General features: G+C 37.8%; 2 protein-coding genes across 2 annotated transcripts in view; one reads left to right on the top strand and one right to left on the bottom strand.

Annotated features, from left to right (window-relative positions):
• Positions 1-941: 941 nt before the first annotated feature.
• On the bottom strand, positions 942-2,063 carry Ubtfl1 (upstream binding transcription factor like 1). Its single transcript, XM_051199519.1, has one exon. The coding sequence runs from the start codon at positions 2,061-2,063 to the stop codon at positions 942-944; it is 1,122 nt and encodes a 373-aa protein (XP_051055476.1).
• Positions 2,064-7,304: 5,241 nt separating this feature from the next.
• The window catches only part of Naalad2 (N-acetylated alpha-linked acidic dipeptidase 2), a 43,030-nt gene continuing 22,699 nt past the window's right edge, over positions 7,305-27,635 (top strand). The window contains exons 1-10 of the mRNA XM_051198691.1: positions 7,305-7,349; positions 7,878-7,998; positions 9,223-9,353; positions 10,133-10,244; positions 13,187-13,373; positions 14,908-15,009; positions 16,223-16,348; positions 18,043-18,229; positions 20,668-20,761; positions 21,608-21,706. Coding sequence (XP_051054648.1) covers positions 7,934-7,998; positions 9,223-9,353; positions 10,133-10,244; positions 13,187-13,373; positions 14,908-15,009; positions 16,223-16,348; positions 18,043-18,229; positions 20,668-20,761; positions 21,608-21,706 — 1,103 coding nt within the window. The 5' untranslated portion in view covers positions 7,305-7,349; positions 7,878-7,933. The remainder of the gene's footprint in view (positions 7,350-7,877; positions 7,999-9,222; positions 9,354-10,132; positions 10,245-13,186; positions 13,374-14,907; positions 15,010-16,222; positions 16,349-18,042; positions 18,230-20,667; positions 20,762-21,607; positions 21,707-27,635) is intronic.

Genomic DNA, 27,635 nt, shown 5'->3' on the forward strand with positions numbered 1-27,635 from the left:
ACTACTATCTTTTCACATTGTTTCATTTGATACATCTTTAAAAGCATACATAAACAAATAAGAGAGAGGTACACAATTGTAAATATTACAAAATATGCACCAAAATAATTTTTTGGAATAATACATAAACAGTTATTCACTAAGATAAGGATGATAATCCACTGTAAATTTCAAAAGGAAATTATTCAGCAAATTTTGCCTTAAATTCAAATTTTGAAAAGATGCATATATTTAACCAGATTTAAATATTATACATTATAAGTATTTATAAAAAACATCCCAGTACTCTATTAATATGTACAAGTTTTACAATTTATATGTGAACCAAAATAAATAATGTACAAATTTAAAATTTTCAATGGTTTTAAACAATTTCTATAAAGCTAATATTTATGAAAAGAACATAGACTGTTCAGAAGCAAAATAAGTAACATTAAATATATTTAAAATGCCACTAAGCAAAATAATTACAGTACTGTGGTACTGATGATTGTATTAATGACATTACATAAGGCCAGAGAATAGAGTATCTGTATCTGTCTATGTTTCTACTTATCTTGAATATCGCAGGTGAGATTCATTGTTTGAAACAGCAAGGCCTAAGAGTCCTTCCCAGAATTAACTGATACCACTTGTATGCACAGTATCTAACTTTGTAAAACTTGTTCTATAGTTTGTCCAAATAAAATGTAAATAGCTTCTAGCTACTGTCTCAAGTGGGCTTTCCTACGCCTATGGACCTGATAAAGGCAATACTATGGCTAACTCCCTTCTCCCCAAACTGTATTCCTTTGTATTTAGTAAGCAAAGGAAGGATTCCCAGGAAAAAACAGGGGAGTAGGGAGTACAACAGCTCCCTCTCTGACAGGGATGCTCTAGGTTTCAAACGATAATTTAGAGTATGCAAGTGACTAAAATGGAGTCTAAATCTGAGCATTCGGCTAAGAAAGATGTCCATCATCTTCATCTTCATCTGTACTGCTAGAGTCTGAGGAGCTGCTGGAGTCTTCCTCTTTGCCATCTTCCATCATATCCTGCGTGAATGCCTGGGAGTCACCAACGTGGCCCGGAATAGTCGTTGGGGAATCTTTTGTAGGACACTTGGGGCCTGTGCCTCTAGACATGCCAAAGTTCTTGCCCTTACCATAGGTGGCCTGTGCCTCTTTGTATGCAGCATATTCCTCTGCTGACAATCCCTTGAGCCAGAGGTCCATGTCCACCCAGTATTGTTTCTGTAGCTCTTCAGCCTGGCTGTTATAACGCTTTCTCAGGCTCTCTGGGACTTGCTGCCATCGTCTGCTAATCTCAATCTGACGCTCCCTAAGGGATAGATAGCACAGACTTGACCATGAATCTTGATGAAATTTGTGATATCCATTCATAGGCGGTTTCTTGGGTTCACCCTGAAATTTCATCACTGGAGGAAATGTTTTGGGAAATTCTGTTTTAAGAGTGGACTTCATGTTTTCTGTACCTCCTTGTGATTTCTTCCGGACTTTGGCTTGGTTGTTCCTGGGCACCACAGACTTCTTAGAACGCTCTATATCAGGGTGGTTTTCCCTGAATTTATTCACTTTTTCCCGAAAGACTTGTTTATCCTTCTGGAATTCCTGAATATATTTCTGCTTGATCTCTTCTGGCAGCTGATTGTATTTCTCAGCCAGGATTTTGGTCAGCTGCAGGTTGTTGTACTTAGGGTACATCTCACAGTACTTGGCCCGCTGTTCCTTGTAAAAGCGCAAATAGGCAGTCAGGGGTCTTTTGGGGAAGTCGGGATGTTTCTTGACTGTCTTACTTTTGGGAGGTTCTTTAATAAGTTTGGAGGCTTCCAGCACTAATTCTGACAGTGTGCGGAACTTCCTCAAATTATGAGAAATCTGCATCCACTTTTGCTTGCACATTTCTCCCGAAAAATGTTTAAAAGCCACTTTGTCCCAGTCTAGATCTTCCTGGGTTTTTCTGAATGGTTGGGAGTCGTCCGAGGGTACATTATTTTTGATGCATTCCAGTAACTTCATAATGTCTCTTTCGGACCAATGGTGTTGTTTATCAAATGATGGCATTACTAGCTTAGGTTCAATGCCCACTAATAGTTTCAGTTTGCGAACACCTCAACAGTAGCTCCAACTGCTTAGACGAACACACACACTAGTACAGTCTCTGAATTCCACAGTTTGTGTGAATCTGTACTTCTGAGGAGAAATAAAAAGAATGCTAGGCTTTAGTCATGGAATTTACAAAAACAAATCAGGTATCACTTGTAACATGTTTCTTACACAATTAATTTATTATTACAGATATAAATGGGTAATTTCTCCCTTTGAAATATAAGTTTTTTGACCTTATGTGTAATATATGCTTCAGCCTCCTTTTCCAAATATTACCAGAGCTTACTTGAAAAATGAGGAAATGAAGTGGGTCATGGTGTATACACTTTTATTCCCAGAACCAGGGAGGCAGATTCTGTAAATTCAGAAGCAGCCTGGTGTACATCTCAAATTCTAGGACAACCAGGGCTATATAGTGATACATACATACATACATACATACATACATACATACGTGTGTGTGTGTGTGTGTGTGTGTGTGTAAAATAAGCACTGAGAAGGAGAAGTTTAGATGCAGAGAGAGAGAGGAAGAAGGAAGGAAGGAAGGAAGGAAGGAAGGAAGGAAGGAAGGAAGGAAAAGGTAGGTAGGCAGGCAGGCAAAGCCTTGTGGGGAATGGGATAAAAAGACAAAATAAAAAGAGAATATCTAAAAAGAAAAGGACTTCCCTGCTAGAGTACCCCCAGTGTGTCTGGATAAAGCCAAGATGGTCATCATTTACAAGCAAATGAGAGGAAAACAGGAGACAAGACACTGACCTCCCTAGACATCCAGCTGTGGCATTCTCATGGTTTGGACATGTATCTGTAATAAAGGATGACTTTACATATTCTCTAGGATCCTGCACTAGGAAGTAAGAGCTGAATTGTCTTGCATTGATTTCAAACAAGCATGCCATTACCACATTTGCACTTTTATTTGGCTACTCTTGCTACATACACGAGCCTCAGTAAAGGTATTGCCTGTCTCATAAACTTTCTTTAAAGTATCTGGAACCTAAACTTGAACACGTAGCAACATTTACGAAGGTTGCTATTCTTGCACCAATACTGTCCTTTCTCTGGAATGTAGCTCAACAGATCAGTCTGAATATTCTCATTATTTTTTCAAAAATGTGCAGTGAACCTTATATAAGCCAAATTGTATGCAATATGCTGAGTCATTTGTTTTTTGTGCATATATAGTTTCTGGGTTGGGCAACCAACAAGAGGACTTATCCTTGAGATAAATCTTGGGAGTAACTTCTAGATACTTGAGAATAACACTGAGAATTATTTTTAAGTATAACATAAAAATGATAGTTAAAAATTTCTCTACAAATAAAATTGATTATAAGATTAGCTGAATCTAAGTAGAGACATAGCTCTACAGGAAACTGAAAATAACGACATCTTCTTTATTAATTATAACCAATGCATCTATTTGAGAAACTCTGAAATCAGAGAATATAAGTCAGTTCACCTTTAGATCCTATGGCCTCATCAATGCTTGCAGGAAAGTCTGTCCTTTTGCTTCAGGACTGTGTCTTCTTGACTTTCTACACAGTGGCTGTGACTCTCGAAGGTAACCACAGTGTAACCACCTTCCACAGCCTCAAAACTGAGCTCATCTCCAAGTTGAACAGCCTTTATATGAGAGATCTAGAAGCCCCACCCTAAGGAGGAGTGTTAGCATGATTTAATTAACTTTCATAATCTCCTCCCTTAGCACACTGGATTTTCCTTGAGTGTTATTTTAGTTCTCATGACTGTTTTGCTGTTTTGTATGGATGAAGCAGGACTCATCATTAACATTGCCATTGATGACGTGTTAATTAATTCACAGAAACTTGTTGTGATGGCAAATCTTGGTTCATCTAACATCTAAGCTCCTAGGCACTCCAGTAAGGAATTCTCTCTGTCACTTTCTCTCTGCCTGTCTGTCTGTCTCTCTCTCTCTCTCCCCCTCAATGAAATAGGGTCTCTCTGTTATGTGGCTCTGGCTGTCCTGGAACTTACTATGTAAACCAGGCTGGCCTCCAATTTTCAGAAGTCTACTTGTCTCTGCCTCCCATGTGCTGGAATTAAAGGTAAGTGTCACCATTCCTGGTTGAGTAAGAAATTTTCCCAATCAGATCATTTCAAGGGGGAAGATTCTAAGTGTGAACCACATAAAAGGATATGGAAGAAACTTTTGCTTTTTGCTTACTTAGCCTCACTCATGCTGGGAATTTTGTCTGTCTTATTGCTATAGCCAATATTACATCTTACTTCATCCGGATTCCACATAGACTGAAGACAAGCAGCTTTCCAGGAATCCTCCAGGACTCCAGGGCCATATCTGCACTGCACAGACATCTAGCCTCATGGGTTCTCAGCCTTCTGGTTATGAGCCAGCCATTGTCAGGCAACTCAGACCATGTCTTATAACACAATCTAATAAGTTCCCTGCTAATTGCACAGTCACTTTATCAGTCCTGTTCCTTTAGGGATTCCTGACTAATCCATGATTTCAAATATCACATTGAAATCCAATTTTCTATATTTAGAATATACAAATTTTATTTCATTTATTTATTTATTTTAGTTTTTGGAGACAGGGTTTTTCTGTATTGCTTTGGAACCTGTCCTGGAACTAGCTCTGTAGACCAGGCTGTCTTCTAACAGAGATAAGCCTGCCTCTGCCTCATGAGTACTGGGGATTAAAGGCATGTGCCACCAATGCCCAGCTAGAATATACACATTTTAAACACCTATGTATTTAGTTTTGTTGAAGATAGATTACTTATTTTGGAGCTTAGGATAGATATCTTGGAACAGATGTGATTTTTGTAAAGGTTAGAAAGCACTGATGGACTCAGCTATAGCCCAATTTGTTGGACTCTACCGTGACCCTCCTACTCCTTCTCTCCCTTTACCACTTACTTTTCAAGGTCAAACCCAGAAAAGTTCCTTTTCTCCACGGGCGTTGGTGGCACATGCCTTTAATCCCCAGTACTCAAGAGGCAGAGGCAGGCAGATCTCTGTGAGCTGAAGGCCAGCCTGGTCTACAGAGTGAGTGCCAGGACAGGCTCAAAACCAATACAGAGAAACCTTGTCTCGAAAAACAAACAAAAAAAGTTCCTTTTCTCATTTGCTGTTGAACAAGCCTGCCTGGTTCTGAGAAAAGAGGAATTATTCTTCACAGTAGGTATATACTGAAAAAGACTAGCAAGTCTCTGAAAGTCTTTCTCAGGTAGTTTATGGCTTAAGGATGGAATTAACATTTAATCCTATTATTGGAGACGCAATTCAAGAAAATAGGGTGTGATTATTGTATCTGGGAGAACAAAGTTTAAACTCTTATTAAGCTAAGTAGGCTATTCTCAGCCAATCTAGTTGGTCATGGGGAATAACGATTTAATAAAGACTTTTTAATTCAGTGGAATAAAAGTACAGAATCCTTTAACTTTTCTAACAATCATCTTCATTATAAAATTGTTAGGTACTCTCTCTCTCTTTGTACTTTGCCTTTCGTTGGGGAATCCTGGGGAAAATACTGTTAAAGAAGAGCTGGAGACTCTCTTGGTCATTTACTGTATCACTCGGTCTTTTCACCTGAAGGCATGCAGACTGATACCATCACCAGGAAAGGGTGGCTCCATTGGGCCTTCACTGGTTCCTTTGTGATGATAGTAATCTGTTGGCATGGGGGTTGCCTAGTCCACATTTCTTGGTTTTACATCTATCTCCTTGATGAAGTTTTCCCATGAAGGGAGGTGAAGTTTAAAACTAGATAATGTCGACTTTGGTGGCCTCTGTAACATGTCTGAATTTTGTTTTTAAATTTAAAGAGAAGCTTTGGAGTGATCTGACCGTTGCTTTAGAAGAACATTGCCTTAAGTCAAATATATGTGTGTATGTGTGTGTACATATATGTATTTTAAATATGTATATATATATATATATATTTCAAAAACAGTATCTAGAACAATGCTGATGAAGGTGGAAAGCAGCTGTGTGTGCACTGCAGAATCATTGCGGTTGTCTGAAGTTTTGGATGTGGGATGTGAAAGAAACTGAGTAGTCAATGATGAGGTGAACACAATATTTAAAGGACAGCCATTTGCACCAGCAGAAAGGGTAGTAGGTACTCAGCTGGCAGGAAGCAGCTGAATACAAACGTGATTTCAGAAGAGACTGCAGAGCAGAGCATAGCAGCAGACCAACAGCTGTGTTCCCTTTTGGCCGCTGATGAAGGATGGCAGGAAGAGAAAATGGCTGCTTAGCTAGATCTCAGGAAATGGTATCATCAAATGAAAATGGGTATCAGGAAAAGAGAGGATGTAGTGGCACGGAGGAACAAATGTTATGGAGTGAAAGTTGAGAATACAGAAAGAAAAGACACCAGAATACTTAATGCTGGCAAAGTGTCACGGGTAACAAGCTGAATGTGTATGTTAATGACGAGAGAGGAACAATGCTAAGTAGGAAGATCTGGGTTAAAAGCCAGTGTATGTAACTTACCAGTATTCTGTTTCTAACTGGAATGTCTGCTTAAGAGGAGCCATGAGGCAGGGGACCTCCAAGTCCACTTGAAATAGGTGGCTGTTCCCTAATTTCTACATTTATTGTTGAGTAGAGTAATTGTGACATCAGAAGAAAACCACCCAGTCATGGTTTCTGCTTTTACTCTAAATTTCTTCTCCTTTATGCTAGTCTTTTCTCACTACCTTTATTTCATCTCTCATATGTCCAACAGGTTTCTTTATACTGATCAGTATGCTAACACCATAACAACTCAGTTTATATTTGTAATGAAAACTGTGCCCAGAATCTTAGAAGAAATGATCAACTGGAATGCCTCTCTTCTCATGAATCACAGTACTCAAGATACTCTCCATTTGATTTTTGGAAAGTAAGCATTGCTGTCTCAATGAGTATATCGCGTAGCCTATGATCATATCTGTAGTAGTGTTACCTTGTGACATCATTAATGTCTTAATACCTGTACTTATAAAGGGGCATCTAGAATGAGGCTAATTTTTCAAAGGATGGAATTTTTGATATAGCCACTGTTGAGAATGTAGATGTGACAAATATCTAGTCACTGAACCCTTTTTAACAGGTAATTATTAAAATATTATTAAATTTATATATACATTGCTTTATTAGTACGCATTTCACATTGGTGTTGTTTATTTTTGTTTTAAAAAATAGAGCCCATGCATTTCAGGCTAGCTTGGAATTCATTGCGTAGTTCAGGATGTCTTCAAACTTTTTGAGGTAAATCTCCTTAACCTCTTAAGTTTGGGGATTAGAAGTGTGTGCTACAACGTTTAGCTCTATCTCACAATTTTCAACAGATTAGCCATAAGCCAGTTGAAGTGACTTGACTTTGGAGCTATAAGAATGCTTCTAAGATGTGAGAAGATGAAGAAAAAAGGATTCGTATAAGAGCATTCGACTTAAATAAAAAAAAAGAATTATTATATTAGAACAGTTTATAATAATTAGTATTTAAAAACACCTAAAAAAAGAGCATTCGACTTGAAGTAGAAAACAGTTTATTTTAAAGGCTCACTGAATAATAAGTAAATCAGATAGTTTTGGGGAGAAATTGATTTTCAAAGGATGTTTTTCTACACATACTTAGCTTTAAAATAAAATTTAAAGGAAAATGTTAGCAAAGATCAATAATATTGCTCTGTTACATGTGCTTTGCGAAATGCAACTATCTAATTATTAGAAAGCTCACTTAACACGAGCCTTCTGTGATACTTGTAATGGTGCAGAAATTCTGAATGCTTACAGATTCCACAGAAATAAAAGGCCAAAGACTCTGGAGCCAGCCAACCACACTTTTCACAATGGATTTTCACGACTCAGGCTGCAGATGCCGCCTGATAGGGCACCGGCGTCGGTCATATTGGAGGTAATACTGCTTTCTCTTTGAACTTGTTATATGGAATCATTTATCCAATGTTTACCTTATCAGTTCATCATAGGTCTTGTAATGGCAAGTATCACATCCTCCGAAGGATGTGTGTCATGTGACACAACTCCTTAATAAATGGGGACTGACCAATATTCTAAAAAACCATTTGATACAGTAACCAATAATGGCACCCAAGAAAAACACATTAGGGACTTTAAGCAACTTGCTGGAAGTAAGGTGTGTTACCCATAGTGTCCAGGATGTGGAGAGAGGCTGGGTGTTTTATCGTAGAGATGTTATTACCTTCCGAGTCCACTAGGGGATGTGATTTGGCTACAAATATGTTTATAGTTAGGGATGAAAAGTCAACTATTACTTGTGAGATGTTCTCTTTCAGTGAGATGGAGACACGAATTCTATTTGCAAGATCAGCTATTTTGCGAACTTTCTAAACACTTTTGAAGGGAAATGCTTTTTAAGTTTAACAGGGCCCGGTGGTGGTGGTGCAGGCCTTTTATCCCAGCAGAGGTAGGCGGGTCTCCATGAGTTCAAAGCCAGTTTGGTCTACAGAGATAGTTTCAGGTCTACAGACCGCTATACAGAGAGCCCCCGTCTTGAAAAAATAACAACAAAAATAAGAAGCAAAACAGCAACAACAAAAAGTTTAACGGGACAAGGGTAGAAACTGCATTTAGAATTTACTGCCAGTAATAGTGGCAGTAAAGACTCTTGCAACGGTGAATTTTGTTCATTTGCAACTACAATATTCCAGTGTGGTGTATGAAAACTTCTGCTACAGAAGCACAGGAATGTGGAGTATCTGTTCAGATAGGCATTGGCGGGGGAGGGGGGTCGCGGGGGGGGGTCGCGTGGGGTCGCGGGGGGGTATTATGTCTCAGTCTCTAGGATTTGTTGTTACAGGGTTGAGGCTCCAACTTGCAGTCCAGGACACACTAGGTCCTAAAAGCTGAGTAAGGAAGCCTTCAGTGAGATTTGCAATGAAAAAGCTCTTTTTGGGATGCAGTTGACAAAGGCTCTGGTTAGTCTCTTTGAAGCAGCCCCACCCCCACTCCCATCCCTCATCCCCACCCCCACCCCCAGCTGCGCTGTCCTGCCTTTCACTGCAAGCTGACTGAGCAGGCTTCCAGTCGCCTTTTAGTTTCGTTAAGTCTTCGGATCTTTGTACAAAGTCCCCTGCTCACCATCACTTTCCATCTGCAGCCCTCAGCCTTGCGGTTGCAGTCCTCGGCGCTCCCGGGCCCAGGACAGCATGGCAAGGACTAGGCATCACAGAGATCTGGCGATTTGCATTGCTGCGTTGCTGGCTTCCTTCCTCGCTGGCTTTTCTATGGGTAAGCAAGGAAGCTGGAGTGAGGAGATCTCAGTGGAGGGAGGAGATGCCCAGAGTGGGCCGGGGTGTGCTCTGTGCAGTTCTCAAAAGAATACAGCAAAACAGAGAGCGAATAGAATGCATCTCTGTCGGAATTTAACTTTACTAAAGTTTCTACTGAGTGCAGACAACTGCTGTGGACTGCTGTTATCTATGTGAATGGAAAAAAGATGACTATTGCTATGTAATTGTGAAATGAAACAATATTTTACATGGATGATTTTGCAGTGCTTCCTGAGCATCCGGGGCTGTTTATGAACTAGACTTCAAGATAGTGGTCATGCTTCATATAAAGAGAAGTAAAAGAACAGTTCTTAAAGTAAACCCGTGCTAAGCAACTGAGTTATATTTGTATGAGAATTTTAAAAGATTTCTGCACTTAGCTTTTATTTTTCCTTTTGGAATTCAAGACAAGGGTTTCTCTGTATTGCTTTGGAGGTCAGAGCTGGCCTTGAACTCACAAACATCCACCTGCCTCTGCCTCCCAAGTGCTGGGATTAAAGGGATGAGCCACCTATGCCCGGCTATTTAGCATACTTTTATCCCAAAAGCCCACAGGGATCTGTTGGTATCTTTAAAACACACACACACACACACACACACACACACACACACACACACACACACACTTTATTTAGTTTCTAATAAAAGCAATCAGTGTGCTTGTGTCTATGTGTCTTTATATGTTTGTGTATCTCTGTGTGTTGTTTACGTGTACCTGTTATTCCATTTCATCCCCAGGCTGGTTTATTAAGCCTCTCAAAGAAACAACTACTTCAGCTCGTTACCATCAAAGTATGCAGTGGAAAATCTTATCTGAAATGAAAGCTGAAAACATTAGATCATTTCTTCGGTAAGCTTGTTTTGTTTTTTTTTTTTTTTTTTGTTTTGTTTTTGTTTTTGTTTTTGTTTTTGTGAGAGTAGTGTTTCTTGCAGGAACAAATGCATTAAAACTTGGACAGCCTTTATTTATAAGTGAAGTTATAAATTGCTCATCAGTTCACTGAATTTTAAAATCGCTAAAGCACTCAGGATGAAATCCATGGCCTGTGACAGAGGAGCCTTTTCTCACCTATAACTTCATCCCACAGAAAAGTGTCTGTTTCGTGTTTTTAGAGACATTTCATCTTCCTATAATCTTGAACTGCAAGTAACTATGATTTTTTGTTTGTTTGTTTTTTCTGAGACAGGTTTCTCTATGAAACAGTCCTGGCTGTCCTGGAACTCACTCTGTAGATCAGATTGGTCGATTGGCCTCGAACTCACAAAGATCCAAATGCTTCTTCCTCCCCTGGGATTAAAGGCGTACACCACAATGGCCCAGCCTGAATGTGACTTAATCAGTATACTGGATTTAATCAGAAAAATCTTTTTCCCCTCAGTGACTTAGAGAGGAGATCAGTGTTTCTGATTGTGGTTGCCTTAATTTTTTTTTTTTTCTCATTTGGTTTTGCTCAAACACTGAATAATGTGAAAACAATAAGAACAGTGTAAGCCTTTCAACTTCTTTTTGAAGGCAGTCACTGTAACAGTTATCCTTCTCAGGCTCCCACAAAAAGAGTACCATTAACAAATTAGCCTTGTTGAATTATAGTTTACGTAAGCTACACGTCTTCCAAGCCTTCTATTTCAGAGGTTTTGCAGATGTATTACAGTAAACAAACCACACACGTTCTTCTCCTAGGATCCTGATAATTCTAATTGTCTAGCAGTTAAGCTAAAAAGGAATGTGCGATGAACTTGAGCTTCTGGAAAGGTGACTGAGCCCTAACTAAAGCTGTTTCCCCATGGAATGAAAAAATGCAAGAAGGAATAGTGTTCTTGTTTTTACTTTGAATATTACCAGATTACTATTCAACTTGGATCATGAAGAGAAACTCAATGCTATAGTCTGCTTTTCTTTTTTCCACTCCTGTGTTTCATTTCATTAAGCCCTCTAAAAGGTGAGAAGCACAAGCTCATGACTAACCCTCCACCTCCATTTAAAGAAATACACCAATTTTTTTTTTCTAATTGCAAAAATGGTATCTGCCTACTGTAGAAAGTAAAACAACAATGAACTATTGTCATAGTTAGGTTTCTATTGCTGTGATAAACACCATGACCAAAATTAACTTGGGGAGGAAGGGTTTACTTCATCTTAGATCTCTCAGGACATGCTCCCTTACTGAGGAAGGTCCCGACAGAAACTCAAGGGAGGAACCTGCAGGCAAGAACCAAAGCATAAACCAAGAATGCTGTTGACTGATTTGTTTCTTCCGACTTGCTCAGTTCGCTTTTTTTATTGATTCCAGGACTACCTGCCTAGGAATGGTACTGCCCACAGTGGCTGGGCCCTCTCCAATCAATCATCATCAATGAAGAAAATGCCTCACAGACTTGTCTACAAGGCCAGTCTGAAGGAGGCAATTTCTTAATTGAGATTTCCTCTTATAGATGACTCTAGGTTGTCAAGTTGAAAACGAAACAAAACATAACATAACTAACACAAGTATATATAGTAGAAATTAAATAAACCTAGGCTTGATGTATTTTTCCCTAGTTGTAAAATAACTTATCTAAACTCATTTGTTTGTTAATATTTGACATATTAAACATCTGTAACCTTTGGTTTTTCACTTAATGACAGAGAGAGAGAAAAAAAAATTCTCAGAGCTTGGTACTTGACTCTTCATAGTTCAGTGGTAGTTTGCAGATGGGAGAGAAGACTCAAGTAGATGGAGAATTAGTTATGTTTGGGAAGAAGGCCTTGTGCAAAGTCTACAAATGACAAAAAATTAAATGGAAAGAGTGCTCTTAAGCAGAAGCTTGTGAGCACAGTAACTGAATGAGGCTGAAAGATGGAAGGGTAGGTCAGATGCATGTGGAGTATACACATTATAGTCTACATTATATGGGACTGTCTGAGTATCGTGAGTAATTGTGAAATAAGATCAGATCAACTCCTGAAAAAATATGTTTCTTAAAATCAGAAAGTTATAATTACAGGTTCTAGCCCAAGAGTTTATTAGCTATAAAAACGTGGACTACTTCATCAGTTACCTTACTTGAAAAATAGGGGAAAGGAAGAGTAGTTGTGAGGATGGGATGGAATGTAAAAAATTTTTTTTCCAATGAAAATTCATCTTCATGTCCATTTTCTATCACCCTTTAGTTAACTTTAATTTATAAAAGTATTTATTATTTCTCTACTGATTTAAGCAGAGAAGAAACCTTTACTATTGCCTAAAGCAAAATAAATTTCCCTAATAACTCTTTGGGAAGTTATTAAAATGTTGTAGCTCACTTAAACCCAAAACTAAGATAATACCATCCAAGGCACAGATCTGTCGTGGACAAGACCTTGGCACTAGAGAATACAAAAGTTCATTAGTTTTAATGAGATCAACACACTGGTACTGACATGTTACAGTTGACATAAGCAACTAAGCCAAATACAGAGTACCTGGCTGTCCTGAAGCAAATATTAGAACATTTCCCTCTCCATTTCCTCATAAACATTAAGGTGTTGTATCATTGTTATAGAGCTCTCACATTCTTAAAGGTGTCTTCTCACATTTGTTCCTCTGATATTGTGTTTAACATGGATTATGTTATTTCTAGAGGGAGAATAACATGGAAATTGCAGTTGTGCTTAATTACTTTAGCAAGTTAAGTCTAAAAACTTGGTTTTTCCAACTGAGATTTTTTTTCTATGTCTAATACATAATTGATACTTGACCGCATGAAAGGTGAACCATAGAGCATCATTTGGATATACTCTCTTAATTACAAATTTTATTCCTTTCATTTCAGTTCCTTTACAAAACTTCCACATTTGGCAGGAACAGAACAAAATTTAATGCTTGCCAAGGAAATCCAAACACAGTGGAAGAAATTTGGATTAGATTCAGCCAACTTAGTTCATTATGATGTTCTCTTATCTTACCCAAATGAGACGAATGCAAACTATGTATCAATTGTGGATGAACATGGACTTGAGGTGATGTAGAATTCTTGGGAGTTTTCATATTTTGAAATCTCTGGTTCATATTTTGCCTTTGAAACAGGATCTCACTTTTTAGCTCGTGCTGGCTAGAATCTGCTGTATGAACCAGAATATCCTCAAATCTGTGGCAAACCTCTTGCCTCTGCTTCCTGAGTTCTGGGATTACAGGTGCACACTCCCTAGTTCATCTCTTTCTTCTTGCTCCTTGATGGATTAGAATGTAGAGTCGAGTAACAATAGAAAGGTGTTAGTAATGCAGTACCATTTACATAATTCAAAAAGTTGATATATTGCAAACTCTTCAGTGTCTATTTGTGTTAACATGGAACTAATTTCTCAGGCCAGAATGAAGATTAGTTCCTTTGCTTAGTAAGGTGAGGCAGATAAAGGATCATGTAAAAGCAGTAGCGTAAATGTTGTGGAACGTTCTTGATCTACAAAGGAACCAGTCATTTAGCCTAAACAGGGAAATAGAAAGTCTTCATGGAGGAATTGTTATATGAGTCAGAAAATAGAATAAGAGTTTAACCACATGAAAACTTAATGCAAAGTAAGATAGTTCTAGTCAGAGGAAAACACTAGATATGCATGAATGTATGTCATGGCTCCATATTTTGGCAGAGTCTAAAGAGTTTATGTATTCCAATAGTGTGAAAACAAAGTGAACTACAGAAAGGGATAAACTAGTACATATGCTCTGGAGACAGACAGATCATAGGATTATATTATATCTTATGGAATTAGATGTCAAGCTTCAATGCTGAGACCTTCTGAAAATGTTAGGTAAGGAAAAGATGGAACTTAAAAGCATGTTAGGTAGGGCACTTGCACATCCCATGTAGATTAGGCAGGGAGTCAAAGTTACAATGTAATATAGTAGTTCAAGCCAAGGCTGAAGCCCTGAATTAGACTACTAGCAAAAATAAAGATGAAGGCTGAATTTGTGAAGCAGTTTGGGAGTGTATTAGCAACAAGAACACGGTTTCTTGGGTGACTTGAGCAAGGAAGAAGCATGTAAATAATCAAGGTGACTGTCCACTCCCAACTGCCTGGTGCAGGTGGCTTGCTTAGTATGGCAGTTCACAGGTGAGAGATGCAGAATCATAATCATGTTTAGGGATGGTAGAAGATAAAAAAGGATGGTGAAAGAAAAGGACTTTGTAAGAGAAGCAGAAAAGACAAAAGAGGAAATCACAAAGGACCACTACTGGGATCATTTCTTTTGTTTTCTTTTGAGCAGTGCTGGGGATGGAATTCAGCATGCTACACAAGTGTTCTATCACGGAGCTGCACACCAGTGCATGAATGCCACCTTTGCAGCTCTGCTTCTACACTTAATAAGAGAACATTTAATCACACAGGACTATTATTTTGAAGATGAGGCAAAATATGCTCATTGTTGTCAGCAGGAGCTATTTATTTAATTATAAAACCTTACCTAAGTGTAACGTAGGGGGCAAGATGGACTATGCCTTAATAGTGACCTGGGATTATTCTCTGTAACTTGCCATGTTTGAATTCTTGCTAGATTTTTAAAACATCATACCTTGAACCACCACCAGATGGATATGAAAATGTTACAAACATCGTACCACCATATAATGCGTTTTCAGCCAATGGCATGCCAGAGGTAAAAAAAAAAAAAAGTACATTTATAAACATGCACACATTTATTTCTTTCTTTGTTATGTGAAAGCCTGTGTAGAGAATTTCAACCAATGTGAATTTACATGAAGACTAAATATTTGTGTATTCATTGTTTGATTTTCAAACAATTTCAAAACCTAAAATGATTTTTTAATAAGAGACACACTCATAAGGAAAGGAAAAATGAAAGGAAATAAATGCACTTAAGGAGTTCTACTGAAGCAGACAGCACTCACTTTACCAAGCAGCACACTCTTGAGTGTGCTTTGAATAGGGGGCTTTCATCAGCTCTCCCCACTGTTTACAATGTGAATTGTCAATTATTTTACTCATCTGTTTTTGGTGTTCATAATACAGATGTTCCTAAAATAATGCTGTGGTTTGAAATTAAACACTTATGGGATTTCAGAAGCTATCTCCAACTGATGATAGCTACTTGCAAATTAGAGGTTAGTTTTCTCCGTGGAAGTTTCACTGGGCAAACCACTCTTAAAGGGTTGGCCCCCATGTCCAGCAGTAGATGGCCAATACAAAATGAACCCAATGACTTCTTTACAGGTTCTCATAATGTTGCTAGGTTTTTTTTTTTTTTTTTAACATTTCAGGTCCTTCGCATATATATATCATGGCTTCCAGTTTTGTGTGTTCATTACATTTGCGCGTGCGTATGTGTGTGTGTGTGTGTTTGTCTGTATTTATATGCATTTCTTCTTGTCATTTCTTGTACTTTTCGTTTGGCTCTTGTTCTTTTTTTTTTTTTTATTCTATTCTGATTTTGTTTGTTTTTGTTTTTATTGTATTATTATCCCTTAGATGCTTGCTTGTTTTCTAAGGAGAAGCAGGAAAAGTGTGGATCATGAAGGGAGGGGAAATGGGGAAGAACTGGAAGGAGTAGGGGAGAGGAAACCATTATCAGAATATATCAGAAAGAGGGAAGCTAAAAATGAAAACATAGTTGAGATTACTGAAATGGCTTGATTGTTGCCTGCTAACATTTTCTTCTGGAGAACAACTATTTAAAATACATCATAGCTCCTTAAAGAGGGTGTTGAAGTGTTAAAATGATGTTGTAATGAGTTCCAAATGTTAATCAATCCCAAATAAGGGGGGAAAATGCCAAGACAGTTTTGAAGAACAAATAATTTTAATTTTGTCTTGAAGGCAGTAGCATATGTATCTTTCCCGTTTCCCTGTAGGGAGAACTTGTATATGTCAACTATGCTCGCACTGAAGACTTCTTCAAACTGGAAAGAGAGATGAACATCAACTGCACTGGAAAGATTGTTATTGCAAGATATGGGAAGATCTTTCGAGGAAATAAAGTAGGCTATTCTTTTCTCTAGACAGGAGGGGAGAGGTTGGACCCCACAAGTATAATTGGTCAGTTATATTCACTTTAGGAATTTGCTCTTATTTATTTTTTGGTTGTTCTCCATGGGTACACACAAAACTTTATTTTATATAACTATATTTTTAGAAAGAAAAGTAGAATTAGTTAGAAAAGTAGTATTTGCTTTCTAAAAGTCAATAGGAGGAAATCTGTATCAATCAAAAGGAACATTTCCTCTGTATTCCCAACTTAACTTTTCTAAACATAGTAAATTTTAGTCACCACTTCCTGATTAAATTGAGCATATATATATAATTTATGCAATTATTATGATTAGATTTTAAAGAGTCCAGAATACGCTGTGTGTTCTGTAACATTGTTCCCACTCACATATTTGTATGCAAAGCCATGGTTAACACACTAAAAGCTGTAAGTATAGTAGCAGAAGGGCTAGGACCCTGACTGCACAGACCTGGGTCAGGCTGAGTGTGGACAACACATCTTTAGATCTTTCCCTATCACCTACTCTCTCTGTGTCAGTGTCCTCACAAGTAGAACAGGAATGCTAATAACAGCAACCTCACAGAGTTCATAGGCTCCTCCTTATATCAGTAATTTCTATATGACTACTTCTTAAATGCCTCATTAATTTAAATAGGAACATGATATTTTTTTTCAGAATTGATAATTTAATCATTCTCCTGTTGATAGATGCTTTCCTTAGTTGGGCTTCAATATGTTCCTACTATAAAGAATTCCGTTGTTAACGTTCCACATATACTTCAAAAATTCGCATCTATTTTTTATGATAAAAATTCATAAAAATTAAGTGTATAGATAATGGTATATGTTTGCTCAATATTTTGATGAAATAAAATCAAATTTCCTTTCCAGAAAGTTGAGACACTGACAAAGCTGAGTCTTTCTTAATATTGTGATGCATATGAGAGCCAGGAATGAGAGTTATTTACCTTTTGCTACAACACTTCGAATGATTCGAATCATTCGAATGAACACTTTGAATTCAGTTATCTCACAGAATAAAGTTTTCTATTCTTAGCCAATCCAGATAATTAGATGCTTTTGAAAAACACGCTGTGACAGATGTGAAAACCCAGGAGTGCTTACTCAGTGATGGGCAGGATTTTGGTGGGTAGTTGGTTAAGACTATAGCATCACTGGGTGGTGGTGGCACATGCCTTTAATCCCAGCACTCAGTGAGTTCAAGGCCAGCTTAGTCTACAAAATGAACTCCAGGACAGCCAGGACTGTTCCATAGAGAAACCCTGTCTTGAAAAACCAAAAGAAAAACAAGAAAAAGAGTATGGCATCATTCACATTCTCAATAACACTCATATTCATGGTGTAGACAAACACTAGAAATAAATTTTAATATGTTATAAACTGTCCTATGATAGAAATATATAAAATAAAATAAATATATAAAAGGGGGACTTTAATTTTGCACGTTTGGGCAAGATAGGAACACCTGTTAAAAGAGATAATTTAGTTACGATTTTGTAAGATAAATGACCATTTGTCAAGTTTACCATGAAGGAAACTAGTTTGAAAGCAAAGGTAACAAGTTTATAACAACACCATCAAAAACAGTTATTAAATACATTTTTTACTACTGTAAGCCATTCCATTTGCATTCCTGTATCATATTGCACATTGCTCCTACAGGTTAAAAATGCCATACAGGCTGGAGCCATAGGAATCATCCTGTATTCTGATCCCGCTGACTACTTTGCCCCTGAGGTACAGCCCTATCCCAAAGGATGGAACCTTCCTGGAGCTGCAGCACAGAGAGGAAATGTCTTAAACCTGAATGGGGCAGGTGACCCACTCACTCCAGGTTATCCAGCTAAAGGTAATGGGCAAATCTGTTTGTTGATCATTTTTGTATGATATGCTTTGCTGTTCTAGGTGTATAAAACCAAGCACTCATTAAAATAAGACTTTAAGAATCACAATAAAACTAAAATTATGTATGTCTTTATGTCATTTTGGATTCTGACTGCTTGGAAATAAGTAATTTCTCAGTCCGGGGTTCTTTATTTTTCCATGTGAAGTTGAATATCGTCCTTTCAAGATCTATAAAGAATTGTCTTGAAATTTTGATTAGGATTGCATTGAATCTGTAGATTACTTTTGATGGGATGACCATCTTTACTATGTCAATCCTACTGACCCACAAGCATGATCTTTCTGCTTTTATTTCTTTGAAGACTTCAAGCTTATCATACAAGTTAGATTTACTACAAGATATTTTATTATTTGATGCTATTGTGGAATGTATTGTTTCCTGATTTCTTTCTCAGTTTTTCATTTGTGTATACACCAGCTATTTTTGTTTTTGTTTTTGTCTTTTTTATGAATCTTGTATGTAGTTACTTTGTTGAAGGTTTTTTTTTGTTTGTTTGTTTTGGTTTGGGTTTGTTGTTGTTGTTTGTTTGTTTGTTTTCCATCTGTAGGAGTTCCCGGGTGGAATTTTTAGGGTAACATATATATATATATATATATACATACATATATATATATATATATATATATATATATATATATCATAACATCTTGCAATAATGATTCTTTGAGGTCCTCCTTTCCTATTTGTATCCCCTTGATCTTTTTCAGTTGTCTTATTGTTCTAGCCAAAAGAGTACTACAATGAGTAGATACAATGGAAAGAATGTACAGTCTTGTCCTTTAGGAAAAAAATTTAGTTGAATTTCTTTGGGGGTCAGGGAGTGGAATGTGGTGGTTTGAATAGGAATGACCCCACAGATCATGTGTTTGAATGCTTGGCCCATAGAGAGTGGCACTATTAGGAGGTGTGGCCTTCTTGGAGTAGGTGTGGTCTTATTGGAGGAAGTATGTCCTGTCCCTGTGGGAGCAAGCTTTGAGGTCTCATACTCAAGCTACACCCAGTGTGGTACACAGATTCCTGCTGCTGCCTGCTGATCAAGATGTAGAACCCCCAGCTCTTTTTCCAATGCCATGTCTGCCTGGATACCCACACATTTTCTGTCATGATGATAATAGACTAAACCTGTGTCTTAGTTAAGATATTTATTGCTGTGAAGAGACACTTTGATCATGACAACTCTTATTAAAAAACAAACAAACAAACAAAAAACATATAACTGGGGAGGTTTGCTTATAGTTTCAGAGAGTTCATTGTCATCATGAGGAGGAAGTTTAGAAGGGAGAAGATCTGGGGCATCAATGGGAGATGGGATGAAAGGCTGGCAAGGGTGTTGTACTATTGAGCTGGGAAATAAGACTCGAGGATTCGCACTGGGGAAACTGAGAGAGAGAAGAGAAGGTCTCCTGGCAGCCTACCTGTTTGTTTTGTTTGCTTTTTTGTGGGTTAGCAGAGAATCATATTGTTTGGTTTTTAGCTGCTCAAGAATTTTGGAGACATTTTCTTCAATACTGATTTCTAATTCCACTATAATTCCACGATTTTCCAAACAACATGCTTTGTATGACTTTTGCATTTAGTGGAACATGTTTTATGGTCCACAAGACCACAATATGGTCTACAGAACATATGTTCTCCAACCTCCTGAGAACAAAGTAAATTCTGCTGTTTTGAAATGTGCCCAACTGTTATGAATATCTGTCCATTCAATTTTGTATAGTTGCTGATTTTTTGTATACTTATATTGTCAAGCTTTTTGCTTCAATAAGTAATTATAAAAATAAGTAATATGAAAAAATCTTAGAACTGTTTCATATGTCTTGTCATTTTTTAAGTTGGTTCAGAAATGAGTATGAAGGTTTCCAGGTTAACGTATCTTGCCTGATAGTCAGGCCTAAGGAGATTATCAGTCTGACAGCATTTCCCTATCTTCCTTTGAAGAAAAACTTGTCTTATTATTTATAAATGTAATTATTTCTCAAAATCTCATAAGTTTTCTATTTATTCCCCATTATTTGTGACTTTAGAATATATAGTCACATTTCCCAAGCATACAGTTTACTGGAGTTTCTTTTATTAGTATCTCATAATGTCTTTTGAGCAAATGAAATAATAAAAAGTTTTAAAAAAATATTTTGGGTGTTTAGTTTGAAAATCTATAATTTCTATGACTTGATTTCACTTTAAAATATAAATGACATATTTTTTACTGCTGACTCAAATAGGCCAGTTTAACGAAAACAGCTTGGCTTTTTGGTAACCTTTAATTTTATTTTAACTGTAAAATATAACAAATATGCAATAATATTACAAGAAATTCCTGCATACTGTTGTCTTTGCTTTCATTCTTTAATGGTTTTCACTGACATAGTTGATTCTTGCAGAGTACACCTTCAGACTGCCTGTTGAAGAAGGAATAGGGATTCCGAACATACCTGTACACCCAATTGGATATAATGATGCAGAGATACTGTTACGGTATAGTCATTTAGTTGGATGTGAATGTATCTTGCCCTGTGATGTCCATTTTCTTCTCTATAAATCAGTTATGCCAAAAATACACTCATATCAAAATAAGTTCCGAAGTATGAACACTATTTTTAGTAGAACAATCAGATTAACTTCTACGAAATAATAATAAAACACTTCTCTGCTCAAATGAAATTCTCAAATATGAAATTCTGTCCAAAGGTTAAAATCAAGCACTGATTTGAGAGAATTAATACTTGGGTTTCCTTAGGTATTGATTAGCTGTTTATCTAGCCACTAGATGTTTGATCTTGCACCAGTTACTCCCTTGTTATCTGATTTAGTTCCCTCACAGTGCTGATTCTTCTTGAATCAGAGCCAAGGGCAATGTCTCCAGTACAGTGAACACTGAGTTAATATTTGTTCGTAATGTTTTCTGTATTTCATTGCCTATTTTCCAACTTCCATTCCTTAAATATCTGTACCAGAATAACTTAATTACTTTCTATGGGTGTCTCCCTTGGAGTCAGTAGTTTCTTTAAAAGTTAGGTGCTTCTTAACACAGTCATGGATGTTCCCTATTCTGGATTTCCTCAATTCCCTGCTTCTTCAGCTACATCAAGTGTGATGTTATCACACGTCATTCCTCTAGATTTTACTTTCTTGCCTTCGTCTTCATAACTAACATGTTGCCACATTGCGTGTTACTTATTTGTCTAGGCCACGACTCTTCTCACAAAGAAAGCTCCCCGAGGTTGGGCCTTAGTGTAAGTAGCTCGTCCATATGCAGTGTCACACTCAGTTTGATGGCATCCTTAAGATCAATCTTTGTGTTGTTTCATGTACTCTTGACAGAAACTTGGGAGGAACTGCTCCACCAGACAAAAGCTGGAAGGGAACTCTAAACGTTAGTTACAATATCGGGCCTGGCTTTACAGGAAGTGAACATTCCAGGTAATTTTGTGACTCTTTAATAGCCTAGAAAAGTTTTGTTTTTAACAGGAAAATGTCAAGATAATGCTAAGCCAGGTAAAGTGTGCTTTTCTCCTTTTTTCCTTGTCACCAGCGAGAAATTGATCATTTTATACAAGCTCACAAGGACTTACAGAATTAGCTATAGAATTATTCAGTGGTGACATTATTATATTAGATGAAATATCACTATGTTTACATTTAGGCTCATAACATTTCAAGTAGTGTTGTCTTTTTTTAACTTCCATTTTCAGCTCAAATTTTAAGTCAGTTTTCCTAGTGACTTATGGTAGGTCAGTTGAAAGAAGGTAAAGGGACAAAGAGAGAGGAGCTGCCAGTTATTTAACCTTTACTAGATGGCATAAATGAGTCAAAATGAGGAAATTAAGTTGTACAACAATTCTCAATGGGTGTGTCATTATTTTTAGCTCTCTCCCTCTCTCTCTCTCTCTCTCTCTCTCTCTCTCTCTGCGACAGGGTTTCTGGATGTAGTCCCAGCTGTCTTGAAACTGTCTCTGTAGTCCAGTCTGACCTCAAACTCAGAGATCCATCTGCCTCTGCCTCCCAAGTGCTGGGATTAAAGGTGTGCGCTGCCACTGCTCTGCTATAACTAGTATTGTTTTTAACATAAAACTGTTGCATAATGATCATATGTGCCTGTTGGGATGAGAAAAAGTGGGCAGACAGTGCAGATGTCAAAATGCAGGCCATGGTAAGAAGTTTGATATACTGGAAAAACTGGGAACGGGGAATGTTAGTGCTTGTAAATCAGAAAGGATAAAGTTAGCTGTTTATTATACTCACTTGGCTCAGTCAGTCCTGTTTGTGAATAATTTACTTATATATGTAAACTTTGATACTCAGAATATTTTTTATTGTTAAAATTGGCTTGTTTCAGAAAAAATAAAGTGAAAGAAGTTCAGTTTTCTTTTTATGGGGATTTTAGAGTCTGAGTTATGTAAGGGCTTAATTATCATCATAATTCAATTAGAACAGTGTTCCTTCAAGTAGAAATTTCACTTATGTTCTCCAGAGAGAGGGAAAGATAACATAGCTGCACAAGATAAAGGCTTTCTTTCTTTCCTTTTCTTTTTTTAAATTTATAAGCAGGAGCAGATAAATGTGGATAGAAATTTCTGTCAGCCTGGTCCTGCATTCAGACAGGCTTTATTTATACAAGCAAGATATCACCACAGACAGACATGGAGGAAATACATGCATAATTTCTCTGAGTTTACTCAGGGGTCTAGTATGGTACTTGGCAGTTAAGAGGACTGGAATCAGTTCCAGTACCCATGTTGGATCACAGAATGCCAGTAACTCCAGCTCTAAGGGATCTGATGCCCTCCTTCCTCTTCTGACCTCATTGTCCTCTCCATACACATGCACAGATACACAAATAAAATATGTATTTTTAAAAAGAATAAAACTCAGAAATCATAAGAAATAGAGCCTAGGATCTGGTTGTCTAGCCCTGCCCTTCATTGTTTTGATTTGAGTTCAAAATGGATTTATTCTTGCTAATAGCTAAGCCCTTGCTTTCTTTCTTTCACCTCACAGAGATCTTGGTAATTTGTCCACTTAGAGATACCATCAAATGACAAGACATAAAGCTCTTCCTCATGCTGCTGGCATCAGTGAAAAATAATTTGGCCCTAACAAAAATGGAAACACAAATAAACACAAAATCAGTTGAGCAAAATTAAACCTAGACAAACAGATAATTAAAACAGGGATTTTTAACTACCCATACTGTTCCTGCAAGATAAAGCCATGGTGCACTTAGTGAGACCTCCAAATGTGGTAAGGAATAATTTAAAGAGGGTCGAGAGCTGTCTGTGGGGCTGCAGTCGGAGCCAGCCTAGCAGCCCCAAGTTCATACCTGAGAGGGGAAGTGTGCATGAGGGAAAGGCTAGCTAAAAGGTTAAGAACAGAGACACAGGATAGCGTCGGGAGGGCAAATTCAATCCATACTGAATGCCCCTGTTTATTCTGTTATGATCTTATGTATTCAACCAACAGTGGGGGACAAAAATGACAAAAGACTTCTGTTATTATGTATAAGGGGCAAAGAGACTTACTTCCCTTAATTCTCTAGGTATTTGATAGCCACACCTGCCGTCTGGCCTTCAGGGTCTAGAGTAAATGCACCTGGGCTATTGTTATTTAGATAAGAGACATCCACCACCAAGGCCAAAACATCCTGTAGTCAGCAAATTAATGTTGTTTTATGGATCAATAAGACAGATTTGATCTCTCTGAACTTGTGGCAAGATGGAATGGACTCCTTTTTCATGGGTCCTGACAAAAGAGATAACTGTTGGACACATATGAAACGAGAATTTATTCTAGGACTTGTAAATAAAGGAGCCAGAACTGGTGTTAAAATTGGTCTAAAGGTATGTTCAAGGATACATAGACACACTCACATACATCTCAAGTCAGCTTATTAGGAATGCTGAGATGAACATAATTGCAGGAAAGCTTGCTTTTACAGTGGGGAAGGATCTTAAATGAATGTGAACTATTTCTGTTTCTGTCATTGAGTGTGTTCACTGAGTCTATCTCTACAGAGATGTTTAAAGAAGTCTAGTGATATAATGTAATGGGAAAAAAAGATAAAGAGAACGGTCATAAATGAACTAGAGTGCTTTCCAGCTTTTCTCTATAGGAGTGTGTTAGTGATAGATCTGCAGAGCATGGACCTTCACGCTCCCACTTAGGAAAGGCGACACCCCAAATCACTCATGAGAAGCGGTCTCGATGCAAATAGCATGAAGAATTTTTATTCCAAGTGCACTGGGGTCCACAGTCATACGCCACGCTGGGGTAGAGGACTGAGGACCTCGAGGGCAGAACTGAGACAACTTTTATAGGATTTTCATCAAAGCTAACAAGGCCAGTTTCAGAGCTAGCCTGCTATTTTCACTAGGCCTAAAAGCAAGGTCATGGGACAGTTCCAAACTTGGATGGTTAATAAGGTTTCCTAGGTTACAGAGATTTAGTGCACCTGCAAGATTAGGGTTTTTTTTTCTTTTCAAGGACCAGTGGGCTCAGTGGCCTTGTCCTTGAGCGGCTTCTTTTAGTTATTAATTTTCTTTGTGGACAGGATGACCCATAACAGTTCCCAGACTATTGTTGTGGATAACAACATTCTTTAGAAACTAGGTGGTTATGAATAATGATAATAATTTCCAGAAACCAATCATCGTGGCCAAGCTATTTCATGTATTTTTCTTTTTCCTGAGCTTTGCATGTAGCTAAGGTGATTTTTAAATACGTGCTGATGGACTTTTTCAAATTTCTAACTTTTAGTAGTCATTAACAGAGTTAGGCTGTATTTTCATCCATTCATTAGTTTATCTGACAAATACTTGATAAACATTAACTGTACACAAAGTACCACTGTGAGTCCCGGAGATTCATCCTGGATCAAATAAACAACAATCAGCACTCTGTTATGCCTATATCCTAAACTCTGCTTTATTTGGAATTCAGTCTGTTTGAAGTGATAAGAGGAATAGGTGGTAACTGCTACAAATAATTCAGGAAGTCAAAGGAAAAGTTGAAAAGTAGAAAGGGTGAAGCCTTAAATGTAAAACAAACATTTGAGATTCTGGACATCTACCCTGTGTTTAATGTTTAGACTTACAGACTTTTCTCTCCTTTTAAATCATTTATTGCATCAATATTTACCAAATAAACAAACAAGCAAAAAAAAAAAAAAAAAAAATCTCTCTCTGTGTAGCTGGACTGGCCTCATACTCATAGAAATTCTCCTGCGTCAGGCTCCAGAGTGCTACTGTTAGAGGCAAAAGCTACCACACTAATCCTGACTTAGCTTCCTTGATTTAATGATACAGTGATATAATACCAATGACTTTAGGTTTCTTTTTAATCATAGACTTCAAGCTCTTCTCGGGAAGATGCTGAAAATATTTCTGCATTGTAGCAGTGGGTGTTTTGTTGCTAAAACTGAACCTGGCTTTTGCCAACTGCTTGTTCCACCATTAAGCCATTTCCCCAGCTCCTTCTTGATTTTACTTCACAATAGCAAAAATAATTTTTTTTACTTAATGCATTAAAAAAAATCCTCACTTGTTGATTGGTTTTGTTTTTGAAATAACTTTTAGCTGAACTGTATATTAATTGTTATTAGGACTATTTATGTATTTAGAAAAATTTTAGGTGGATGGGAGAATCTGCATGTACTTCACATTGTACAAGCCTTGGTAGCCAATTCCTTCCTCCCATCAACTAATCATGGATAACTCATTATAGAGTGGTTTGTTTGTTTGTTTGTTTTTTGAGACAGGGTTTCTTTGTGTAGCTTTGGAGCCTGTCCTGGAACTTGATTTGTGTTGGAGTCTGCTCTAATGAGTAAGCTAGGACACCTGGGTAGGGTTGTGAGGCTTAAGAAAAACAAAGAAGACAGGCCAGGCCAGAGTCAGGAGGACTGCCCAGTCAGTGCTAAAGGGCCTCAGTTTATTTCAGAACCTGTTTACATAAAGACTGAAGGCAAAGAGCGAAACAAAGGGCAACACAGTTAGTTAACCAGTGCCTGGCTCTGTCCTTGAATCATGGAATAGATGGGCTCTCTCTACCATGCAAGTCCTGCTAGCAGCAAGCACCTTCATTATCTTGATGTTCCTTTGGCTGGCATCTAGCAGTCTGCATCTTAGGAAGATAATATGTTCTTTCCCACAGGCTTAATCAGAACATTCTTACAGCTCTCAGGGGACTGAAACAAACAAGCTTGAACTCAAATGACTTATAAGTCAGAATAGACTCTAGATGAAAATTAACTCAATTATGGTCTCCCACAGACCAGGCTGACCTCCAACTCACCGAGATCCACTAGCCTCTGCCTCTCTCATGCCTGGATTAAAGGTGTGTGCTTTTAATAAACAAAGGCTTCTGTTCCTGTCCCTGTGAAAAAGCAGCTCAATATTTATGTGTTGTAAGACCCTCAGAATGAGGAGTCTTCCTTCCAGGTTCGGTCGATACCCCAAGAACTCAATGTCCAGTCCAGTTGCTGCAAAACGCAAGAGGCTTTAATGAACAGGATATGTTTGTGCAAACGGGCTCCTCCAGCACTCAGGCTAGAGAGAAGCCCCCTCCCCTGGGCCCAGGTGTTTTTAAAGGCAACCCCACAAGCTTAGGGAGGGGGTGGGACCCTCTGTCCATTGAGTATGTGACCCTTGGAGGTCAGATGGTCTGCTATTAGGGTCAGCAGACCTTAGGGCCTCAGGTGTGCTAATTAATCTTGTCTGGGCAAACCAAACTTACAGCTATCTCTTGATCCTATTTACCACCTGTTGACTCACAGGAAAGGAGGGGCAGTGTGAATTCTTCTTATCTCAGGGCCTTGTGAGAGGAAGCTAGCAAATTCCAAGGAACAGATATTGGTTTCTAGGTTAGTCCATCATTAACATTACTTTTTAGGTCTTTCAGTGTGTCATTCTGGCTTTCATACAGTGCCTTTGGGATGGAGGAAGTCTGGCTGAATTTGACAGAATTTACCTTTGCTTTTAAATTGGTTAAAATCATGAATGAATATTAAAGTCCAGCCCAAATCAGAATCAAAATGGATGGCCCAGGGAAGTTTCAGTATATAGTTGTGCACTTAGCACAACTTCCAAAATTCTTTAACATTTTTTTTAGTCAGTGCTCAGGTCAATTTTAAGAAGCATATTTATAGATCACTTTCACAGTCATGACATAACATTACACAGTTATTGTAAGCAAGCATTACTGCAATCTAGTGTCACTTAACAGGTAGTGTGTTTTGAGAAATGTGTTATTGTTGGAACATCAGAGTGTACTTATACATTACCTAAATGGTTTGATCAGTCACTGAATGTGGCTTCTTGATGCCATTCAGAGATTCTGTAAACAGGAAGAATGAGGC

The sequence above is a fragment of the Phodopus roborovskii genome, unplaced genomic scaffold (genome assembly GCF_943737965.1).
Source record: "Phodopus roborovskii unplaced genomic scaffold, PHOROB, whole genome shotgun sequence".
Lineage (NCBI taxonomy): Eukaryota > Metazoa > Chordata > Mammalia > Rodentia > Cricetidae > Phodopus > Phodopus roborovskii.

What these genes read in the sequence shown, in the direction of transcription:
- Ubtfl1 (XM_051199519.1), bottom strand. Translation starts at nt 2,063, where the DNA reads ATGCCATCATTTGATAAACAACACCATTGGTCCGAAAGAGACATTATG.